Below are 23330 nucleotides of genomic sequence, written 5' to 3'. Positions count from 1 at the left end.
CAATCAGTCGAATAATCGTCCACTTCGAAGTCGTCGTCACCCCCGACGCGGTTAGTCGCCCGGACACGATTTAACCCGCGCCCGTTGCCGGCGTTGCGGGGGCTTCGCGGTGCACTCGCGGTATGGTCCTTGCAGGACCTGCGGCGACCCATTCAAGCCAGCAAGTTTGCAGCGCGTGCTGAGTTGCATCGATTCATAACGTCGAGATGGAGCCGAACTCACTGAAGGTCTGTCACCCGGGCCGCGTCCCGGCGCTTTATACCCCCCGGGGGTCGCCGTCCCGACCGGGCTCGCGTCGGCACCGTTTCTGCTGCTTATTAAAAAAAAAAAAAAAAAAAAAAAGAAAAAAAAAAATTGTTGCGGGGTTTCCAAAAGTGCGAGCGATAGGCGATTTAAGGAAAAAAAAAAAAAAACCCAAAACAACCAAAAATCCGAGTGTAACGTTCACCGAGCGCGCGTCGCCGCATGCGGCTGTTGTTTGTTTACGTCTGTGGTTTTATTTTGTGAAATTGATTTTTCAGCCCGTGTGAATTTCTCTATTTGGTGTTTGGTCAATTCATTCGCTTCGTTTCATTTATTTGTTTTATGTTTTGTTTATTTTTTTATTTTTATTTTTTATTTTATTTTTTTTTCCCCCTCCACAGTGGGTGGGCTCGTCTTGCGGCTTACACGGACCGTACATATTCTACAAAGCCTTTAAATTCCACCGGGCCGGCGGGGCCAGGCTCCTGGCGCTGGGGGACTTCTTCCTCGTCCGGTGTAAACCCGGGGACCCGGTCTGCGTGGCGGAGCTCCAGCTTCTCTGGGAGGAAAGGACGAGCCGACAACTTTTATCCAGCTCCAAACTTTATTTCCTACCGGAGGACACCCCGCAGGGGCGGACGGTCGCCCACGGAGAGGTAAGCCGGGTGGGGAGGACCGCGGTCGCGTTGGGTGCGTTTGGGGCCGCCGCGCCTCCCTCCCTCCGCGGCTCAGCAGGATTCTTTAAATGGATGTGCCATTTTTTATTTATTTATTTATTTATTTATCTAGCTAGTTATTTATTTATTTATTTATTGTGTTGCGTGTGGGTGTGTGTGTGTGTGTGTGTGTCTCTCTCTCTCTCTCTCTCCCACGACCGTGGACATTGATTTTTGCTGACATTGATGGATTTGGGTGGAAGAGGCTCGACCTCCAGTTCTACTTTAACCCTTTGTGCGCACGGTGCGGTGTCAGCTGGACGCGCGCTCGTCCAGCTGCGCTCCTGCCGCTGCGCGCTGCGGGTCGGTCGTGTTGAGAAAAAGGGGCAAAAATCCGCAAGAATGCCGCCGCCGTCTCGCCGCCGCCGCAAGTGCGTGTCGAACGCTGACGCCCGGGCGGAAATTGCGAAATGCTAATAATGAACGCGTCGGATCCATCGGATGTTTTTTTTTTTTTACGCACGGCGTACGGTAACGCGCCCTCCGTTCCACCGGAGGAACAGAGCGTCTCGGAAAGCGACGCGAGCGGCTGTCACCTCGAAACTATTCTCTGTGATTCGCGTGGTTTTCCACGAGGAGGATTTCATGTCCCAGTTCGCTGTTCCCGACGTGGGGTCGGGAGACCCCGCAGGGGGTCCTTCAAGGGGTTCCGGGGGGTCCCCAGCAAAATGATTAATATTTACACCCCGGCCCTGTTTCACTTGCAAGAGAATGTACACCGCTGACTGTTTTCGATCATTGCTTGGAAGTTTGGACTGCGTCATGCCCAGCGAATATTGGAGTCAGATTGGAGTCCCCGAGACAAAACCTTATCAGATTCAGGGCCCTTGGTATAATTCATTGCACTTCAGACGCCTCCCCTTTACTGTTACTGTTGTTGGCTTGGGCAATAGCTGTGATTGACTGGAGCCATATGTGATGACGCTGTGATCTGGTAACATGGCTCCACTTTGATTAGTTGGTGGGAATGCTTTCCCTGACTGGCCATAAAACAAATTATCTGTTGAAACACTGTCATTATTCATCATTGATATTCTCTGGCGACACTTTCATTAGTCCACTATCCAGTTTCATCGCTGCCCTGTTTTGATTACTTGTGGTTAAATGAAAAGAAAAAATTCCTCCAAGCGCTGTTATATTGTTTATAGGGAAGGACAAAGCCGGGTTTGTACTTGACTGGTACGCTGATGGTTTACTCGCATTCTTTCCTCTTGAGTAATAGACTGGATATCACATTTCCTTTTCATGAGAAAGGTGGTTATTTATGGCCTGATGCTCAGACAAGCTATCATCTGCGATGGCAGAAATCCTCTATCAACAGATATCGCCGCCCGAAGCCCCCTCGCTTTATCCTTTAACACACTACAATCATTTAGTCATTACTTTGAGTGCACGCACCGTGGCTTCGCTGCATGGCCGTGCTTGCACAATAGGGACACGTCGACCCCGCCCCTTCTGCAAAGACATTTGCATTGCAAAGTGCTTACATTCCAGGCCATTGGATATCTGGAAAGGATTATATTATGTCACTGCCCCATCCCATTACGACTCCACGGCTTGTGCACTTCAAATGCCAAATATTTTGGAAAATAGCAGTAAGAGCAAGACACGAAACAATATAGCCTCAGTTGTAGAACGGGCATTCTACAGCGCTAGAGCATTTGAACTCCCATGTGAAGCGGCGGCAAGTTCACCCGGATGAATTATGCCGTCGTCGTCGTCGTCGTCGTCGACGCCGAAGAACACACGCTCGGTAAAGCCGCCGTCAAATTCCTCGAAAGCCCGGGACAACAAAATGCCACTCGATCGGACGTTTTGATCGCGGTTCCAGTGGCTGCGGGTTGACCTCAATTAAAGGGCTCGTCGGGGCCCCGCTCTCGGCAAAATCCCGGGCGTCTTATATTACGCAGTGGAAATTGCCGTGACAACTTCGAGTCAGTTTATGAGCTTCAATGAGCCCATTCAGATTCTCGCTGACTTTGCCCCATAACACTTATCTGCACTGCATGAGTCAGCCGGCCACGCTCGGAGACGTAACCCTACACCCCCGAAAGCAAGTCGAGTGAGTCGACTTGGCCTCGCGGCTTGATGTCATAGGACCTCGGCTAATTTCAAAGAATGGAGGCGAGGGGGCAAATCGGATAAAAGAGTCCGGCGAAGGGCGTCGTCGGGGAACGGTTAACCCCGTAATTTATCGGCGACCCATTTCACGGGGAAACGCGGGGTTTTTTTTTAGAATCGGGGAAAGGGAAAGCGACGATTGCGAAGAAACGCGCGAGCCCCTTCCGCCTGTTATTGTCTCCGGGGATCTGGTCTTATTTAGTTATGGAATAACAAATATGACACCTTGCGGCGTCGCGGCTCGGTAGTAAATCAACCGAAAATGAGCGTCTGAGATTTGCCCGGTGACGGCATCTGCTGAGTTTGTCATTAGAGGGAAACTGGAATCGTTTGAAATATGGAACGGACCACTTACTGATCTTGTGGTTTCTCCCGGGGGAGGGGGGAGGGGCGGAGGTCAAAAGGAATACTTATTTCAAAATGTGTGTGGGGGGAGGGGGGGGGGGCATCCCCTTCCCATGTAATGACTGCTCCACCTGTGTCGGGAAGTAAAGGCTTCTGGCAGGATTTATGCGCCCGAAGAGGAAAAACATAAACTGCGCCGCGCTTCACGAGATTTACGGCGTTTTGATTCCCGCCGCCGTTCCCGTGGCTCGTTACGTCCCCCCCCCCTTCGGCTCGTATTCAGACAGCGATTCCGTTCCGTGCGGAAACGTACGGCGAGAACGTCGCTCGGCGTCTGACGATTCATCCGGTCCGTGCCTCCGCGAGATTAAAGACTACTTGTGGGTACGGCGGCTGCGGCTGCGGCTCGTGTCTTGTTTCTTGAGATAGCAATTATCTTAAGCTCCAAGCCAAAATACATAAAGAGAAAAAAAGGACGATTGTTTGTCGTTTTTTTTTTTTTTGCCCCCTTTCAAAGCGACGAACATCAAAACAACCCTTTATTGAACCGGCTCGCCAGAATTGGATTACTGATTCACCCGTGTTCCCGGGCGTCGGGGTATGATGTAATTTCCTGGTTATTTCTCAGGTATTTGCTTACTCTCTGCCCTTCCCCCGGGCCGCGCTTCCCCGCCGCCGCGCCAGGCAGGCAGTGACAAGAGCAACCCATGACCTACTGTGCTTGTTTTTCCTCCGCCGCTGGGCTGGAGGTCGCTTTTTCCCCTTTTAAGCGCGGCCCCTGCTTTTAGACGGCGCCCGGGCTTTCAACGACAATGGAAATCGCGATCGTCGATCGGGTGTTAATTGGCCGAGCGGCGGCAAAAACACTCGAGGGAATGGGAACGTATGAATGCATTTTTGTTTACGCAGGGTTTGTAAAAGTCATATCCCGGGTTAATAATTAAGTCCATATGTGTGTGTGTGTGTGTGTGTGTGTGTGTGTGTGTGTGTGTGTGTGTGTGTGTGTGTGTGTGTGTGTGTGTGTGTGTGGGGGGGGCTCTATTTTTCATTGAAAAACCATCTGACAAGCTGTGTTTACCCTCAGTAGTAGAGCCCTTGCTTGCCCTTTTAAACAGGATTTGTTTTGTTCTCCTCACCCATTCTGACAGGTCCTCCGTAGGGGCCTCTGCCCTATTTGTCCGCCCCGCAAACCTCCGCCAACCAAACAACCGCATGTGCTTAAAACGAAATTATTGAGCAACGTGTTACGTCACTCATTTTCCCTGGCCGGCTCTTCCTCCGCGCGGCCGCTCGTTGGCTGGCCTGGCACCGATGTTTTTTATTTTATTTTATTTTTTTAGGGCCCGATTCCGGCGGAGCGCCGTCGTACACGACGCCCACTTACATCGTATATCGCCCGCCGCGGGGCTGTTATTTTCCGATGCCTGTCTTAACATGTGCCCAACTTTACTCGGAACACGGAGCGGCGCCCGTAATGAGAATTCGCAGCCGCGGATAATATTTCTGGATCATGTTATATTAATGTGCTATTATCATCACCTCTGATTTCATCTGACCTCTCTTCTCCTCCATTCAGCCCCTGCACTACCACCCCCCCCACCCCCTCGTGCCCCCCCCAGCTGACAAGGCTTTGGCACACATACAACACACACACACACACACACACACACACACACACATGCAAACACACTGACAGGCCGGGGATTGCAGCAGTAGGGCCAGTATTGATTGCTGTGGAAAACACTTTGGCCCGTGTCCAGAGCCATCTCCTCAGAGCATGGCAGGCGTCCATGCATGTGTTCCAGTGCTTGGAAAGCCAGCTTGTAGGGAAATTAGATTGTATTCATTTGCTGCTTCTTTGATTTTTTTTTTTCCCTGTGTGGGGGCGGCGGTGGGGGGGTTAAAATAAAAAAAATCCCGAACGGGTAATTCAGGCATTCTGGGACGCTAGTTGAAGTCTTAAGCCAACGCCAGATATGCGACCGGCGTGGCCACAGATAAGGCCGATCCGCCCCGACGTCCTCAGCGTCAACGTGATACGGCACATTCGTCCGCCACCCCGTGAAATCCATACTGCTTCCCTGTTCTGGCCTCTTTGCGCATTACACCCAATCTCCACCGCTCACCCAACAATGGCAGGAATTTGGGGGAGGCGGCAAGTGTGCATGTGCGGTGTGTAGTGTTGCACGTGTGCCCCCCTCCTGGCTTGTTCTGCCACAGAACAAGTCATTAACGCTGAACACTGCCCTCCGGTGAATTCCTCGCCGCCGCCGAAATAGCATGTAAATTATTACCAGCTTTTTAGGACAGCCGTAATCCAAGTCCTTTTTTTTAAAATAGAATACCGTGGACTTCAAAGGCCGGACAAAGAACCCCCCGCTTCAATTTTCCCCCCAATGGGTTTCCCCCCCGGGAGCAGACTTATTTCGGTGACACAGCAGCGCGGCCCCCACGAAACCGGGGGTCGGTCTGCGCGCGCGAGCGACCCTTTTTATTTTTTTTTCCTCCGGTGTTCTTAAAGATTGTGTTTTCCCCACTTTGTCATTGAAAAAACCCACTGGAGCGGGGCCAAAATTAGCCTTGATGGATGGCTCCGCCGGCCCCCGGGCTACAGCGAATCGTTATCATAACCTTTAGAGGAGAATGAAGCCGAAACACCGCGGACGATATTTCCCGTCCCCTTTCGCCGCGGTTGCCTCGGAGGGAGCGCGTGGAGCCGCCGCGTACAGCTTGTTTTTTTTTTCCGACCGCGGGCGAACGCATTTGGGTGCGGAAGCGGCGGCGATTCAAAGGAGCTGATACGGCGGGGTTTTTTTTGTTTGTTTTTTATTTTTATTTTTATTTTTTAAACTAACGCCGGGTTTTCGCCCGCGGGCACGGCCCACGCCAAAGTGATTTACTAACACCGCCGGCGAATAAAAGCTGCCGATCTTAGCGCGACTCTGTGCGCGGAAGTGGCCGGACTCCATCCGCAATCATTTGCACCTTTCAAATATTGCACCTTGAACCCACCCCCCCCGTCCGGTCCCAACACAGCCTCAAAACAACACTATTATTTAATTGTCCCCGACTTCCTCCCCAGAGATCTCTCCTTTTTGAATTCCCAGATAAGTTTGTTTTGGGACGTCGAAGCCAAGGTCAGTCACGGCGAAGGAGGGATAGATAATGAACTCATATTGTGTTCCCTCCTAGCTGCGACATTCCCCCTTTCTCTCTCTCTCCCTCTCTCTCTCTCTCTCACACTCACTCTCCCTCTCTCTCTCTCTCTCTCTCTCTCTCTCTCTATTTCTTTCTCTCTGTCTCCTCATTGTTCATGTCACCATGTCCATTACTCAATTACTAATCTCCTTTGGCCCCAGGAATTCCAGGCCTGACCTCTCTGAGCAGGCTGAATCCTTCCCAGCATGACAGGAGCTGTGTTTGTGTGTGTGTGTGTGTGTGTGTGTGTGTGCGCGCGCGAGCGTGAGTGTGCGCGCGCGTGCGTGTGTGTGTGTCTCTCCAGAAAAGACACCCACCTATAGGGAGTGCACCCCTGACTCCCAAGCTGAAAGCCCTGTCCAAGCGATGCGATGCCTCGCCATAGAAACTCTGACATTCAGGAATGCCTCCCTCACTGTTCCCCACACACAGGGGTGTAGAATTCCCGCGGTGGAGGGGGGGGCGGGGTGGTTGTCCCAAAAAAAAATTGCTATGGAATAGAATCAGGGGTGCGTCGCTTCTTACGGGATGGTGGCATGTAAAATGGGAACGTCTCTCTCTCCCTGGTTGTTCCACATTCTTCCGTCCATAGAAACGGAGCGGTTCAATTGGACGGTATGGATTCCCCTGGCGGAGCCGCGCGGGAGCCTTCGCCGGCCAGGGGCTGCAATTTTCGCCCGATATCTATATGTCACATCCAATTATCGCACCGGTGAGGCCGCAACTGAAATCGACGCCGTGGCAGAGTCTTAATCCATCTATTCTCCATCTCCTCCGCCGGCCCTCTCACGGCGGCGACGCGGTTGTCTGAGGAGCGCGTGAGCGGACGCCAACGCGCCGGGCTCACGTGCGGCGTCACCTCGTGGCCGTGGGCTCGCTCGTCCTCTGACCTGTATCATCAAGCCGTCCGCCGACACCCGCTGTCCGACTCCCGCTGTCCGGCTCCCGCTGTGTGACTCCCGCTGTCCGAACCGAAAGTCTCTTCATTTTGTAACCGTATCACAGCGTTTAATGACGTCCAACACCGGAAGATAAACGTCCCGGAAGCCGGTTAATTTTTTTTTTTCTCCCTCATCTCAGCTGACGAAATGCATCTCATTCACATTCTGTTTGTTCCAGCGTTCCTCACATTCGCTCGCAATTGACATTCAAGACGAGATAAGATAACACTCCCCCCCCGGAGGGGGTTCAGCCGTCACAGCAGCAAAACCGGGGCAAGTCAAAACTGAAATAACATTGAATAAAATGAGATATACGTTCCTATCAGTAAACAGGAGTTGACATGGAGTAGTGCTGTACAGCTGACTAGGCTGACTACAGTACAAAGTACAAAGCACTGGTAATATGATGGTCTAGTAAATATGTGTGTGGCTATATTGTATAAGAATATTTATCTATAGTCCAGTCACATAGCATTAATAATACACAGTAATAACAGGAGTCCTTAACAGTACTAATAAGGATAATAGTACCAATGGTAATAATAGTTAATGGCAGTAGTAATAATTATAATAATGGTAGCACCCCTCATCATGATATAATTATAACTGCAACAAAACCCAACTAAACCGAACTGAACTGATTTGGACGAAAACATTTAATTATGAAATCGAACGATCCTGCAAAAACGATGATTTCGATTTCGCGTTCCGCTCAAACAGTTTGCCCGCGTTGCCGGAAAATTCGAACATCTCTGCGGCGGCAAAATCGGGTTCGTGCATTCATTCAGAGCCCTTGCGGGAGCGGGGTCACTTTTATCAGCGGCAATCAGAGGCCGGCGAGATGCACGGATGCGATAAGCCGCCCTATCTATTTGCGCTGCTGTTGGCGCGCGGCAGCCTTCAAAGCCCCCTCTGCCATTTGGCAAGTGTCGGTGACGAGTGTCAACAGTTTATGGCGGAGCTAATGGACGTAGCCTGTTTTTAGATTTGTGCTGCCGTTCATAGACTGATTATATTCTGGTCTGTGTTGACAGCTGCTCAATTGCTCTCACCTGTTGTGTGTTGCTCTTAAGCCGAACACCCCACCTCCACTCCCCCACCCCCCCTCCTCCCCCAAACAGGATCCGTTGACATCCACACAAAGCGCCGCGTGGTTCAGAGTGATTGATATCGAGGGCAACGATTGTGTGGCCGTGTTTCCAGATAGGCGCTTTTAAAAGCCGTTCGACCCGCGCGCGTGCGCGCAGAGGCTCCAGCGCGCGGGCGGAAACGCTGCCGTTCAAAATATTTTGAATGTTTCTTTTTTTTTATTTGGATCGGAGCCAACGGGTAATATTCCGCGGAGGAATGTTTGTTTGTTTGTTTATTTATTTATTTATTTTATTTTTCATGTTTATCTCTGCGCCGCCGTGAGATTGCATCAAAGTACAGTGGCTGTTTCTGAGGAGATATAATGTGATATCTGGCCGCGGGGTGAATGCTATTTGCCGATCTCTCTACATTATTAAAATGTCCTCGTTTTCCAGAGTAAGAAATGGTGGTGAGCGAGTTTTTTTTTTTTTTTTTTTTGTTTTTTTCCATTGCAACGGAAAACCGCCACCACTCGACAGCCGAAGACGGCTCATTATAAAAAGAGCGAAAACCCATGTCTGATGTTTCTACTTAGTGAGGGAGGCACAGCTATATCAAGCCATCCCTCACAGGCTTCTCCTTTATAAGGTAGCGCAGCCTCCGACGGGCTGCCATTTGATACGCCTGCACTTCTGACGACCGGGAATTGAATTTGGGTAAATTCATAGACGGCGCAGTGAGGAAGGATTGCCAAAGTTGCTGTTGTTTTAAATTGAAAATGGAGAGACACATGAGAATATGCAGAGAGAAAGCGGTAGAGGAGTAACAGGAGAAGAGGTGCATATATCTATATAGATATATATATATATATATCTATATATATATATATATATATAGATATATATATATATATATATATATTAAGAGTAAGAAATATATATATATATATAGATATATATATATATATATATATATATATATATATGCGCATGTTTCACGGAGCCTTTGAGGTGGGAGGGAGACAGGCGGTGGCAGGCAGACAGTTGTTAAACGGCAGACAGGCGAGGTAAGCGACGGAGGGCCTTTTCCCCAAGCGCTCACATCTGTCCTCCAGATTTCCCCCCGGGACCATAATAGGCATCTCCCGGCAGCCGTAACAAGCGCCCGCATCTATTAGCCGTCCCGATGAAAACACACTTAAAAAAGAAAACCTTCCGCTCCGCGCTCCCTCCTCCAGACCCGGAGGTCCTCGAACGCCCGAGGAAGCCGACCCTCAGCTGGCGAGCGGCGGCGGCAGGTCCCCGCAGCGGGAGCGCACGTTGCCAACCACATTTTGATGAAATATGCATGCGTTCTGTGTGCCACAGTAAATATTAACATAGAGCGTACGTCGGCCGCGTGGCTCCGGGTTCGGTACGTTCCGCACCGGGGCCCGGGAGGTACATCGTCACGACGTCGATAATCGATATAGGAGCCGAAAATGTTTTTTTTTTTTTAATCAATGCTTCTGCCTGCTTGGTTACAATAAGCACATTAGCAATGATTGTTTCTCAAATATAATGTGTGAAAATCTTATGAACGCATTAATATTCATCATCAAATTATTGATATTGAGGTATTACAAAGTACTGGTACTATCTTGGTACAATAAATATGTGTGTGGCCGTATTGTATAAGAATATTTATCTATAGTCTGGTCACAGAGCATTAATAATACCCAGTAATAACAGCAATCCTTATAATAACAGTACTAATAAGGATAATAGTTCCAATGGTAATAATAGTTAATGGCACTAGTAGAAGTTATAATAATAATGGCAGCCCCCCCAGTGATATCGATTTATGAGCCGGGAAATTGCCAGGAAGCTGAAAGCCTTTGAAGACTGCATTACGGTTCAAAAAAATTTACATTTTTTGATGTTCTAATCAAGGCCTCTCCCCGCTTGGTTACAACACCCACACCACCAATGATTGTTTCTCAAACATAACGCGCAAATATCTTTGGAACGCATTCATATTCATATTCATCATCAAGTGATTGACGTCGTGGCGTTCGTCCAAAAGCGCCACTACATTTGATGACGTCAACACACGGCAATACAAGCGCGTGACTCGCGTCGCAATATCTGCCGAGGAATCCAAAACCCCGCGTCAAACAGCCCAACGGCGTGCTCGTGACGGAGAAGTGCGCGGCGCGGCGCCGTCCGTTCGGGTCGCGCCGTACGTCGGCATCTTCGCGGAAACGTCTTTCCTGAGGTCCGCGACGCTCCCATGGAGATCTGCTTGTCTCGCCGCCGCGCCGTGGCCCCTCATCAGGCCGCGGCCATTTGTTTGGGCGGCGGTCGGTCGTTTTGAGGCCTCCGAGCCTGACGGCCGGCGTCACGCGGGAACGGGCAAGTGTGAGACGGGCGCGACTGATTCGACCGGCGATATGAAGTCACCCCGGTGTTAATTAACGGGAAATCGCTCGTACTTGATCTCGCCGCCGCCAGTGCGAACCCCCCAATGCGTATCGGGGGGGGGGGGATCTCTTCCAGCTCGGTGCTGTTATTTCTCTCTCACCACAAGACAAACCTCCCTGGCTGCGGCAAAGATAAAACCCAGAGGAACCTCTCAGACAAAAAAAAACTTTTTCGATAGACATTACAAATGGGTTTGGCCTCGAAATGAGAGAGGCCAAACCGCCACTTCCTGTTTTAGCTTTGGTTACTGACTGTGCTCCCGCTCTGCCCCCCCCCCCCCCCCCCCCCGCAGCACGAGGCAGTCGCCGTGTCGGAGAAGGTGATCGTGCGGCTGCAGGACCTGGTGAAGTGGACCTTGCCGGACCCTTCGCAATGGGCCCACGGGCTGGCGGTGGAGCCCCTCAAGGCCCCTGTGCCGCGGGGGCCCCGCGCCGACGGGAGGCGGGAGGAGCCGCGTCGCCGCCGCCGCCGCCGGGGGAGCACGCGGACCAGCGACGTGGGCTTCCGGGACGTCCAGAGGGAGAGGGCGCACGCGGGTGAGGACGCTTACCCCGGCGAAACTGCCGCCAAAAGCCGGCGACGTGGTTTTGCTCACGCGCTCTCCTTCCCGCCGATCGGCCCCTCTGTTGCTGGAGTGCACCGCCTGCGCCGGGGTCATTTCTGTTTCGGACTCTGATAGAAGCCGGCGATGTCAGGCGGTTTTGCCTCGCCGCGCAGGGCGGAACCAAGGCGCGGCGGTGTTGTTGTGTCTTGTGTTTAAATACGGGAGCCTTAACACGCCGCCGTCTCTCCGACGCATTCATATCCGTCTACCGGGAGCGTAATTGGATGTATTTCTCGGCGGCACGAAGGATCACAATTGTGTGTGTGTGCGTGCGTGTGTCTGGCGTGTGCGTGCGCGCGCGCCTCCGCCGTATCCATCATGCGAAGCGGTGTCGTCGGGTGTCAGCGAGACGTTTGATTCCGGCGCCGAGCCGGGGTGGGGTGTGGGGGGCGGGGTGTTTGTGTGTGTGTGTGTGTGTGTGTGTGTGTTTCGCCGCTGCATTAAGCATGAATTAGGGCCGAGCCGAAACGCTGGATGTTGCGCAGGATGACTCATGTAAGCCCCGTCGCCAAGCGTGTTTAGAGGCGGGAATCATAAAGAAACACCATGTCTCCTTTTGAAGCTGCAGCGCAGCTCCACGTTTGTTTACATTCCTCTCGGTAATTTTTTAATTTTTTTATTTTATTGAAAGAAATATCATAAATAAACGCAATATCAGGTTCTACCATGGATACGGTGACTAGACGGGATATCGTCGGGGATTTCTTTTTTTTTTTTCGTGATGTCGGGGTGTAGTTAGATGTTCTAGTCAACGCCTCTCTACCTGCCTGGTCATAACATTCACATTCTAATACCAACGATTGCTCCTCAAATATTTCTCACGCGTAAATATCTTATAAAAGCACCAATTGCCGTCCCCCAAATATCGGCGAATTATCAGTATCGAGATGCCCGTGCGAAACACTATGGGGATATTCGATTTTTTCCCCCGGCCCTACTGTGAGGGGATGTGTGATGGTTAAGGGGAAGAACGCCTTATAAATAATGGACGGCCGCTTCTCTCTAAGAGGGAAAAAACAAAACAAACAAACCTGACGCATCGATAAATCTCGGTATTGTTTCGCCGACCGAATCCTCGCGGAAAGCGGAGACGACCGTCTGCCGCCCCGACGCCGCGCCGCCCTTGAACGCGGGCGCGGGCATCGTCATCATCTCACACAAAAAGAGGACGGGGCAATCAATAATGGATGCTTTGTCGTTCCACTGCCACCGGGAATCAGTGGTGTTTGATTGCGCGTGTGTGTGTGTGTGCGTGTGCGTGTGTGTGTGTGTGTGTGTGTGCGTGTGTGTGTGTGTGTGTGTGTGTGTGTGTGTGCGTGCGTGCGTGTGTGTGTGTGTGTGTGTGTGCGTGCGTGTGTGCCTGCGCTTACCTGCATAAGCGGCGGTATCTGAAAGGACGGTGCGTTCCATATCACAGCCATCTAACACAAACTGCGTCATGAATCCTTTATGAATTTTGATTTGTGTGTGTGTGTATCGCATCGAGGCGTGTCGCTTGTGCACAAACGTGTGCACAAGCCAACGAGCTAATGAGCGGCCTCCACCGGGCGCTGTCTAAAGGCACGTTGATTGGACATTCTGAGGAAGAATCTGCTGACTCAGCACAGCAGGCCAGGCTTTGGCAAGACACCAAAGACGCGCACACACACACACACACACACACACACACACACACACACACACACACACACACACACACACACACACACACAGTGTGTAGTACATAGTCATTCGATCGTTATGTCATTTTTGGCTTGTGGCTAATTTTAACGCTGGAGAAAGATGGATGGAACATCACGTCTTTGTCAAGGGTACGTCTGGATCTCCGGTTCTGAAAGGGAGGCTTTGCACAGGGGGTTGGGAATGCGCCGGTGCGACGCCGCTGGAGCGTAGCTGAGCGCCGGAAGCCCTCCCAGGGCAACCTCCGAGCGCCGCCTCTCTGCTGGACGCGCGTAGCGCCGCCGCGTGCTCCGAATCCGTAACCGCGGCCGCAGCGCGTTTCCGTTCCGGCTCCGTATTTGTACCGCAAAAAAAAAATAATAAAAATAAAAAAAAAGAAGAAGCCCCGCCCGCTCGGTATTCAGCCGAGTGATGAATTCTCCGATTGTTATTCCCCGGCTGATCTGTCGCGATGTGAGAGGAATTGGATTGTTCCCCATAACAGGATACCACAGCCACACTAAAGGCGGTGCTGAGAACCATTGTGCGGCGTGGAGCGGTGAAGTGTGCCATTGTTATCCCGGGAAAAGTTTTGTTTTTTTTCCTTTTTTTTTTTACGTTTCCTAACATTTTTTTCCTGCCGTTGTGTATTAAGAAGCACCGTTTTTTTTTTGAGGAATCAGAGGGGCGTTTGTCTACATCTACGTTGCACGGCGGTGTCGTAGTTTGGCCACTGAGCAAAAAGAAAAAAAAAAGTGCTTGCAACCACAGTTAAGTCATTCATTTGAGAAACAAGTGACCTTGCCTGCCATCGCGCTGTATCGACCAATGTGTGTGTTTTTCTTTTGTTTTTTTTTCCCGGGGGGGCGCAAAAGAGACGGTGTCATAACTCAAGCGACGCCGGGCCTTCAAGCCGGCGGACCCGGCACGGGACGAGCTCCGGAACGATTTCGCCGTCACCGCCGTCGACGGCCCCGTAAGGCCGCGAGGAAGGACGACCCGCCTGGCCCGCACGCCCTGCACGGATCCGGGGGCGCGGATCCCAATCGTGATGTTTTTGCCAGGTGTGGCTTCGGCTCCGGCCCCGGTCCCGTTTAAAAAGATGCGCCTAATCAAGCCCCCGCTCGCGACCGTCGAGGCCCAGTCAGCCGTTGCGCCGGGAGCGCTCGCTCTTCCCCGCCGCGGTCCGCCGCTGGCCAGGGAAGTTTACATTCCGTCACTGCGACGCAGCCCTTGAGGACTGGCCTGATTTTTATCCTTTTGTTTTGGAGGTTTTTCTTTCTCTCCCTCTCTGCCTCTGTCTCTCTCTCGCCCCCCCCCCTCCCGCCCCAGCCGACAAAATAAATTGGTTCCTGGTTCTATTGGACAGGGCCTGTATCTGCGGATACCGCGTGTTTGAAACTGCGAGAGCGCCACAATAACTGAAAGACTCCCCCCACCCCCCAAAAAATGTAGAGAAAACAAAAAAACGAAAAGCCACAAAGGATGCAGAAAGGTTCCACAGGTCCACAGGTCCACAGGTCCACAGGTCCACAGTTCTACCCTCCTTCTGCGTCGTCCTCTTCCACTCTGGGCGCTCGGTCAGCGTCCGCCGAGCGGATTCCTCCGCTCGAGGGATTAAACAAGGTCACAGATCGAGGGAAGATGCGCTGTTGCATCAGGGGCATCATCTCCCGCTAGATCACCCCGCAATACAGTATATGATATTCGCTTCTTATTTTAACAATATAGTGAAGAGCATATGTATGTTGTTTAATTCAGACTAAAACACGATGCTCTATAGAGTACAAGCCCCCAAATGCTATTATTGGTATTATTATATTATTTATATCGAGTTTTTAGCATTTTTATATATATATATCTGGATTTCCCCATGGGGATTATTGTGTTATCTTATGTCGTATACATTGTTATTATAATAATAATAATAATAATAATAATAATAATAATAATAATAATAAATAGTATAAAATATATTATTATTGTTAATAGTAAAACAATCATAATTATTATTGTTAATAATGATAATAATATTAATAATAATAATAATAATAATAATAATAATAATAATAAACAATAATAATAAAATATAATAATAATAATAATAATAATAATAATAATAATATTAATAATAAAAAACTTCAAGAAGTTCCAGGGGCCCCCAAAGATTAATTGACTAGATTATTATTTCACTGTTATCTCTGTTATTATAGTATGGACAGGCGTGGAAGTTTAGACTGAATCACGATTCAATCCCTCTCAGATCTGGGTCCCAGAGACTGAAGGCCCCTCGACACCAGAGCGTTTGAGAATCACAGGAAGCGGAGCCCCCCCCCACGTCCCCTGAATAGGCTGAAATGAACCTCGCGAGCGTTGCGCGACGTGCGTGACGAACGCGCGTGGGGTTCCCAAATCCCGACGTCCCCCGCCGTCGGAACCTGAGCCGTGCCGGGACCCCAGAAGAAGCGTGACCGGAAGACGCGGCGGGTCCAGGGGGGGGGTTCTCCCGTCCGGGTTCTCCCGTTGTGCACGCCTGGGGCGCGGTCGGGGGGGAGGGGCTGACCATATTTCAGTCGGAACATTTCAATTTGATGTCGGCGATAGATTCTGCTCCTCCTCCTCCTCCTCTGGCGTCTGTTGGCGTCCCCGAGTGCTTATGGGCACAGACACGGCGGTGGTTTGTCTTTGTGACATTACACCAGACATATTTGGGGACTCGCTGCCGCCACCGCCGCCCCCCCCCCCCCCCGTCGCGCTTACAAACGTTTTTATTTTTTATTTTTATTTTTCGCCGTTATTCCACCTGCCAATTTGACAACAACAAAATGCAGCGTCCCTCCGGGGAGCAGATAAGAACGGGGGGCGGGGGGAACAATGTTGTGACTGGAAAGAGAGCGGACGCCGCCTTGTGCGGCGGATTGTATTATTTACGCCACCCCCCCCAGAACAAATTGGAGAAAGTGTCGGCAATCCCCCTTTTTTTTTTTTAAGTAATTTAATGGAGTGTGTGTATTGATTATGTGCCTCCGCGCCCCCCCCCCCCTCCCCGGGTGGTGTGTTTGCAGGATGTGCGTTTCATTTTTTTTATTGGAACCGTCATTGCGCCGTCATTGCGCTCCGACCTGTAGGAGAGAGAGAGGGCGAGGGAGGAGGAGAGGGGGGGAGAGAGGGAGGGGGAGAGAGAGGGAGGGAGAGGGAGAGAGAGAGAGAGGGGGAAGGAGGGAGATAGAGGGAGAGAGAGGGGGGGGGGAGGGAGAGGGAGAGAGAGAGAGAGAGAGAAAGGGCGAGAGAGAGGGTGAGAGATGGGGAGAGAGGGAGAGAGGGGGGGGAGAAGGAGAGGGGGGAGAGAGAGAGAGAGAGAGAGAGAGAGAGGCAGAGTCACAAGCTGTTTTTCCTCACTGATCTGCTCATATCATTAATTCCCTTCTGACTGGGCTCTGGCCACATGCCAGAAAATTCTAAATCTGTAAGCAGTAAATTGTGTGGCGGGGCGGAAAAATCTATTAGATGTTTGAGCATGCCTCGAATTTGAATGGGGGGGGGGGGCGGTGGAGTGAAATGCATATTGAAAGGCTGGGAAAGCGAGGGGAAGCACACCCCGTGTCATTTCCTGTTCTTGCTTTGCATTGTGGGTATACTGGAGCGCTCTGGACTCTACTCATTTGAGGCTTTAATTCCAAAGCGTCACCTTCTGTCTTTTTTGTGTGTGTGTGTTTTTTTTTTGTGTGTGTGTGTGTGTGTTTCTTTTTTTTTTTTTTCCTCTTCGGGGGGTGGTGTGTGCTGCGGGTGGAGGTGTGGGAGGGGCGGGGTGGGTGGGGTGATGCGGCGGGTGGTTAAACAATGACGGTGTGGGGGGCGGGGGGGGCTAGGAGGAAATGAAGAGCGCTGTCTCTCCATTTGCAGGATCTGGAACATCCAACTCTCCTGTCTGTCTATTCTGTCCTATCCCTCTATATTATATATATATATATATATATATATATATATATATATGTGTGTGTGTGTGTGTGTATATATGTACCCAATGTGTATTTGTGTATCTGTATACATACTGTATATATGTGTGTACATATCTACAAATATATGTGTGTAAATATACAGTGAATATACAGTATATATACAGTATATATATATATATATATATATATATATATATATATATATACAGTATATACAGGATATCCACAGATACTCGGATTCCCTGATACGCACTGAATTAGTGTTGATGCTTTCACAGCATCACGCCTCCAGATCGATGCAGATCCAGACAGACAGGAGTGCCAGCGGGCGTCATGGGAATCGCAGATTGTACGTTTAATAACTCTGCATATATCATAAGCACGTCTGTCCATCTGCTTTACGGATATATATAAAACCGCCCCTCTCTCCCTCTCTCCCTCTCTCTCCCTCTCTCTCCCTCTCTCCCTCTCTCTCTCTCTCTCTCTCTCTCTCTCGCTCTCTGGCAGGGCAGTTTTGGCAAATGCACACACCGTGATATCTGCAAATATGATAGAGTTGACTTGTATTTTGGGTCGGATAGCCAAATCCAGTTTATCACAGGTTTGTGAAAAAAAATAAAAATGAAAAACAACCCACACCGTTGTTAACCTAAAGGAAAACTGCAAATGATGAAAGAACATGGAGGATATACAAAATGTAATGGGTTTTTTTTTTAACGATCCTGGTAAGCGTGTTATTGGATGGCAGGGTCTTTCGGGCGGGGCCGTTGTGGCTCCCTTGATAATTTAGCAGGGATTTATTATAACTGTTGTTCTAACCAGAACAGGCTTTTCCAATGTGGTGGGAAATCTTCAGTGCAGCATTCAGCACCACTTTGAAATGTACAAATAAATATTGATGTGAAAGAAAAACCAAGGCGTAATTCGAGACTTTAGCGAGCAAACGGTTTCTCGATCCGGTCTTTTTTTCGGGGTAATTTGGGGGAAACTCGAGCTGATAAGGATGACGTCCTTTCTCGGGGAGTTGAAATGAAACTATTTAAATAGAAATGATGTTTGAAATGAACATTACAACTTACTCAAAAAAGAAAAGGAAAGAAAAAAAAAAAAACCATTTGCAATCCTACCCGCATCGAGTTATAAAACACATTGAATTATATTTAATAATCTGCAAAGCAAATCTGTCGGCGGAATGTCAGCGAGCCCGGGCGACGGAGGGGAGCGGGGAGGACGGAAGATAGTCTTTAAAGCCGTAGAAATAGCATAGTGGCTGCACAGAGGTAATGAATTTCTTCTGCAGCGAAAGGTAATTGCAGTGCAGCTTTGATAGATTCCAGACCTTTGTGGGTTAGGTGTGTGTGTGTGTGTGTGTGCGTGCGTGCGTGCGTGCGTGCGTGCGTGCGTGTGTGTGTGTGTGTGTGTGCCCTCTTTCACACTCTTGGCAAGAATAGCTCATTGTAATGATAACTCCTTGTAATGGCTGCTTTTACTAAAAAAAGGAAGAAGGAAAAAAAACACCCAAGTGATGTTGCATTGTGTATGTGTGTGTGTGTGTGTGTGTGTGTGTGTGTGTGTGTGTGTGTGTGTGTGTGTGTGTGTTTGTGTGTTTGTATAATGCGTGTTGGGACGGCGCGATATGATCTGCTCTGGTTGATTTATGGAGTGCCACGGCAGTCGGGAAGGAAAGCCTTGGCTCGAAACAATAGATCATTGATGCCTCTCCGTCCTCCTGCCCAACCTGCCGCTCCGTTTCCTCGTTACGCACCGGCCCGGGGAGCAACTCGGCAACTCCAGTGGCGTCCGTTTTCTTTGTTTATTTATTTTTTTGCTGTGTCCGAGGGCGATATTCGACGTGAACAACGGGGGACCACTCGGGCCCTTCTCCCCGCCCTGAACGGACCACTCTGGCGACTAAATAGATTGTTTTATGAGTGGTGTATGTTCTGTGTATTGTTATGTCATTTACTATTACTCTCAACGATAACATCTATTAGAATGTATTTGACCATTTTGTCCTCTGTGGACGTACTGGATATATATAAATATAAATATATATATATACCACCACCACTCATCGTAGTTATTGCTGCAGATTTAATGAGACTCTTAAAGCAAACTCACTTAAAAGTGAAGCACTTTCTGAAGTCGATCGTTCGGGCGACGACCGGCTTTTTTTCAAACCCATCTATCTATTTATTTATTTATTTCTGGCGTACGCGCCCGCAAACGTCTCATTTTTAATTATATTCCCGCCCCGTCCGGATGCTTTTATTTCGGCGGCAGCGTTGCAGTCCCCAAATGAAACGGGAACAGATGGCGCCGGGTTTTTTAATGACATATTTCTATCTGTAGGCTCTCCCCGCTAAGCCACGGCGCAAAGCCTCTCCCCTCGGAGAGCACTCGGGCCCCGGTTGTTATCATGCGCCGCTAATGTCGCCCCCTTTCTTCGCCACACTGTCGCGTCCTCTGGCTAAATAAATCCCATGTAAATTGGGTATTGTGCGGGATGTAATTATTGAAAGGGGTTCCAGTTGGCTTAGCTCGGCCGACTGTTTATTTTAAGCCCTTCCTCCTCGGCGCAGATCGGCTGGTAGATAGAGCGGCGGAGAGGGAGAAAGGTTCTTATATAATGTCAGGAATTCACAATAGAGCCCCCCGCTAAATGACAGCTAACCCCGCCCCGCCTCCCCCGCCCTCCCCCCATTCACCCTCATTACCACTTTTACCATCATATCATCCTAAATAGCCCCGGTCTTTGGTTCCTTTCCTCATTTTTGTCCCCGCCCTCTATTCTTATACAGTGTATATATAAATATATATGTGTGTGTGTGTGTGTGTGTGTGTGTGTGTGTGTGTGTGTGTGTGTGTGTGTGTGTGTGTGTGTGTGCATGTGTGTGTGTGTTTATGTAATTTTTGTTCCATTCTCTTACAGAAAAAAAACAAACATTGAATCATGTTTCCTTTTTACCCAGCGCACGCCCTCCGAAAAACGCTCGGGGTTGATAATGGGGCCCCGGCCTTTGAGGAAATACACACGGCAACTTTGATCCGGAATGACATGTAATTCTTTGCCTGACCCAATTCCCAATCTCCCGATAAGATGTGTTTTTTTTTTTTCCTTCCCTCCCTCCCTCCCTCCCTCCCCCAAACCCTTTCCTGGGGAATTCGCTCAAATGGGAACTCGGCGTCCCATTAAAGTTACATTTAAAGGCAAACATGTCATCCGTTTCACCCCGAAGGAGGCTGAGGAGGGGATATTCCACTATCTCTCTCTTTCTCTCTCCCTCCCTCTCCCTCGCTCCCCCCCCACCCCCCACCCCCACCCATGACATGTGGTCGGTGCTGGGCGTCAGAAAACGTTATTGTCCTTTATTCACTCAAATTCGATTTTTTGCTGCTTCTAAACAAGGCAGCGACCCACGATTCAGCACGCAATCCTACGAGAGTGACTTGAATTTGTGTGTTTGAACTCCAATACATTTTTTCGTTACAAGTTGATCGAGTTACCTTGTTTTCGAGGGGTCTTTCTTTCTTTACTTCGAGTGACAAGCTCGAAATTTTCATTTAAATACACGTCTGTGAGGTCACACGAAGGTGATCGAGCCTGTGGCCCGTGATGGAAGCTCTTGCATTTGCAGTATTAAAAGTATTAGGAGCCGGGTGTCCGGGGCGACTTTCCCACCATGCATTGAAATCCATGTGTTGAAATCCATGCATTCATGTGTGCTGGCGACCTCAAATTGTAATGGCGACAGGCGCTAACTAACTACCAAGTGACTGACGTCAGACAGGCGACAACGGTTGGATCTCTGGGAATGAGGTCTAGAAACACACCTGCAATTACTGCTTCTCGCCATAGCTGCCGCCAAAAACAACAAAATGGACTCAAGATTACCACTTTAATTGGTTCATTTTTATTATTATATATATATATATATATATATATATATATATATATATATATATTCGAATATGCAATATCATAAATTACAATACAATATCAGAAATCATGTTTCTGCGTGGAAAGGACAGCAACGCTTCGTAGGGGAAATCTGAAATTGACTCAGTTTTTAAGGATAACATAGCAGCGCTTGATGTCTAAAATATCATTGAGATAAACATCCACAGTGAGAAATTCCATTCCTGATGCCGGTCCACGTGGTTTCAGCGAGCTCAAAAGAACGTCTCAAACCAAGCGTTTTTTTCCATCACTTCAAAAATCACACATCACAACCCGAGCGGCGGCGCCTGGCTTTATTGTTTCAGCAGGGAGCCAGCCCCCGGGAAAAAGGAAAACAAAGGGAGAAAAATGACAATTTTTCTCAGCCCATAATTATTCGCCGGGCTGATTGCCCAACCGATAACGGGGAGCTCGTAAGAGCATTTTGGGAAACCAGTCCCGTAAATAGGTTGAAAATGTCCTTTATTACACGCCCGAAAGCTCGGCGTTTAGTGTGGGCTTCCGGAGAGTGGGCGGTGTTTGCGCCTCGAAGCTTAATCCGAAGAACCAATTTGCGTTTTGTTTGTTTCCGAATAAACCTTTTTTTTTTTTTTTTTTTTTTTTTTTGGCGCGATATGTTTAACAGGACCCATTAAACGCAAACTTTTCAATCCACCAATCAATAAAGGCAGGCGGCCGCTTCTGGCCTTGAGCCAGATGCATTAGGGCGAAGAGCGGCGGTTGCTAGGGAGCCGATCCTGCGGCGGGAAGGAATGTTTAATGTAATAGAATCACATAAATCAAGCGCAGGAAAGTGCCGGGCGGGTGTTTTTTTTTTGTTTTTTTTTTGTTTTTCTCTTTGGAAATCATTCGATATGGGTGTGCGTTTCGGAAAACGCCGACTTTTATCTATCCGCCGACCGCCGGAGCATCTGGGATGGAATTAGAGTGCGGTTAAATGATGTGTACGCTTCGCCGGCTCATGTATATTACCTCCTCGTGCTGAATACATTAACTTGAATAAATTGAGGTGAAAAGGATATAAATGTTTGTTTGGTCCTTTCCTTTTTTCTGTTTTTTTTTTTTTCCCTCCCCCACTTTATTTGTCACAGCCCGTCGCCCCGCCTCGCGGAAATGAAGGAGGCACTCTAGTGCTTGACCATAATTAAGAACAGGAGCGGATATGCATTGAGGGCCTTCCCTCTCTCTCTCTCCCTCTCTCCCTCCCTCTCTCTCTCTCTCTCTCTCTCTCTCTCTCTCTCTCTCGCCCCTCCACTCTGTTTGCTCTCAATAGAACGTTTCCTCTGGGTATTTGTGCCTTTTTTATTTTGCGAGAATATGATTCTCACGTCACGTCAAAGGGCCCCGCCGGCGTCCCCCGCGGCCGATGTTTTTTTTCCGGGGCCGGGGAAAGGCGAGTCGGGGCCTGCGAGTGACGGGGCGTCGACGACCGCCCGCCGCTCCGGTTGTCGTCGTCGTCTGAATGTGAAGGCGGGATATGCTTTTTTTGGTAGGGTTGTTATCTCTGTAGTTAACTGATTTACGTGAATAAATTGGATGGGGCTTCTCGTGCAATACTGACAGGGAATGTTTGAGAGCATGAGAGCTTTTCCGAAAAAAAAAATAAAAAAAAATAAATAACATTTGTTTTCGCTGTGGTTTAGATCGAGTCGTCGCACCAATCCATCCGCGGCGTAATTAAGCTATGAATCATGCTTCGCGGAATAAAACATAATTATTATATTTAAAAGAAGAAAAAAAACACGTATCAGCGGAAATCGCACAGCTCGAGGCGTCCTTCCCCTCCCTCTTCCCCTCCTCCTCCCACGCCTCATTTACATTTGGTGTCATTGACAGATGCCGTTCTGTTTATATTTGGTCAGGTTTCAATAACATGGAAATCCAAAACCAGATCGCTGAGCCTGCTGGTGCTTCTGGAGCCCCCTTCCTCAGTGTCACAGCTCACACCGGCCCGGCGGGGGAGCGAGAGAGAGGGGGGGGGGGGGGGCGAGAGAGAGAGAGAGAGAGAGAGAGAGAGAGATGAATCAGAGATGTGTTATATATTATGAAA

General features: G+C 49.4%; 1 protein-coding gene across 1 annotated transcript in view; it reads left to right on the top strand.

The window, feature by feature from the left end:
• Positions 1-206: 206 nt before the first annotated feature.
• Positions 207-23330, top strand: part of LOC307242088 (AT-rich interactive domain-containing protein 5B-like) — a gene marked incomplete at its 5' end in the record, with an annotated part of 69367 nt that continues 46243 nt past the window's right edge. The window contains 3 exons of the mRNA XM_080016423.1: positions 207-227; positions 645-899; positions 11390-11633. Of these exons, the coding sequence (XP_079872549.1) occupies positions 207-227; positions 645-899; positions 11390-11633 (520 nt within the window). The remainder of the gene's footprint in view (positions 228-644; positions 900-11389; positions 11634-23330) is intronic.

The sequence above is a fragment of the Zeus faber genome, assembly GCF_960531495.2.
Source record: "Zeus faber genome assembly, chromosome: 16".
NCBI classification, from domain to species: domain Eukaryota; kingdom Metazoa; phylum Chordata; class Actinopteri; order Zeiformes; family Zeidae; genus Zeus; species Zeus faber.
This window is presented reverse-complemented; position numbering and strand designations above follow the sequence as displayed.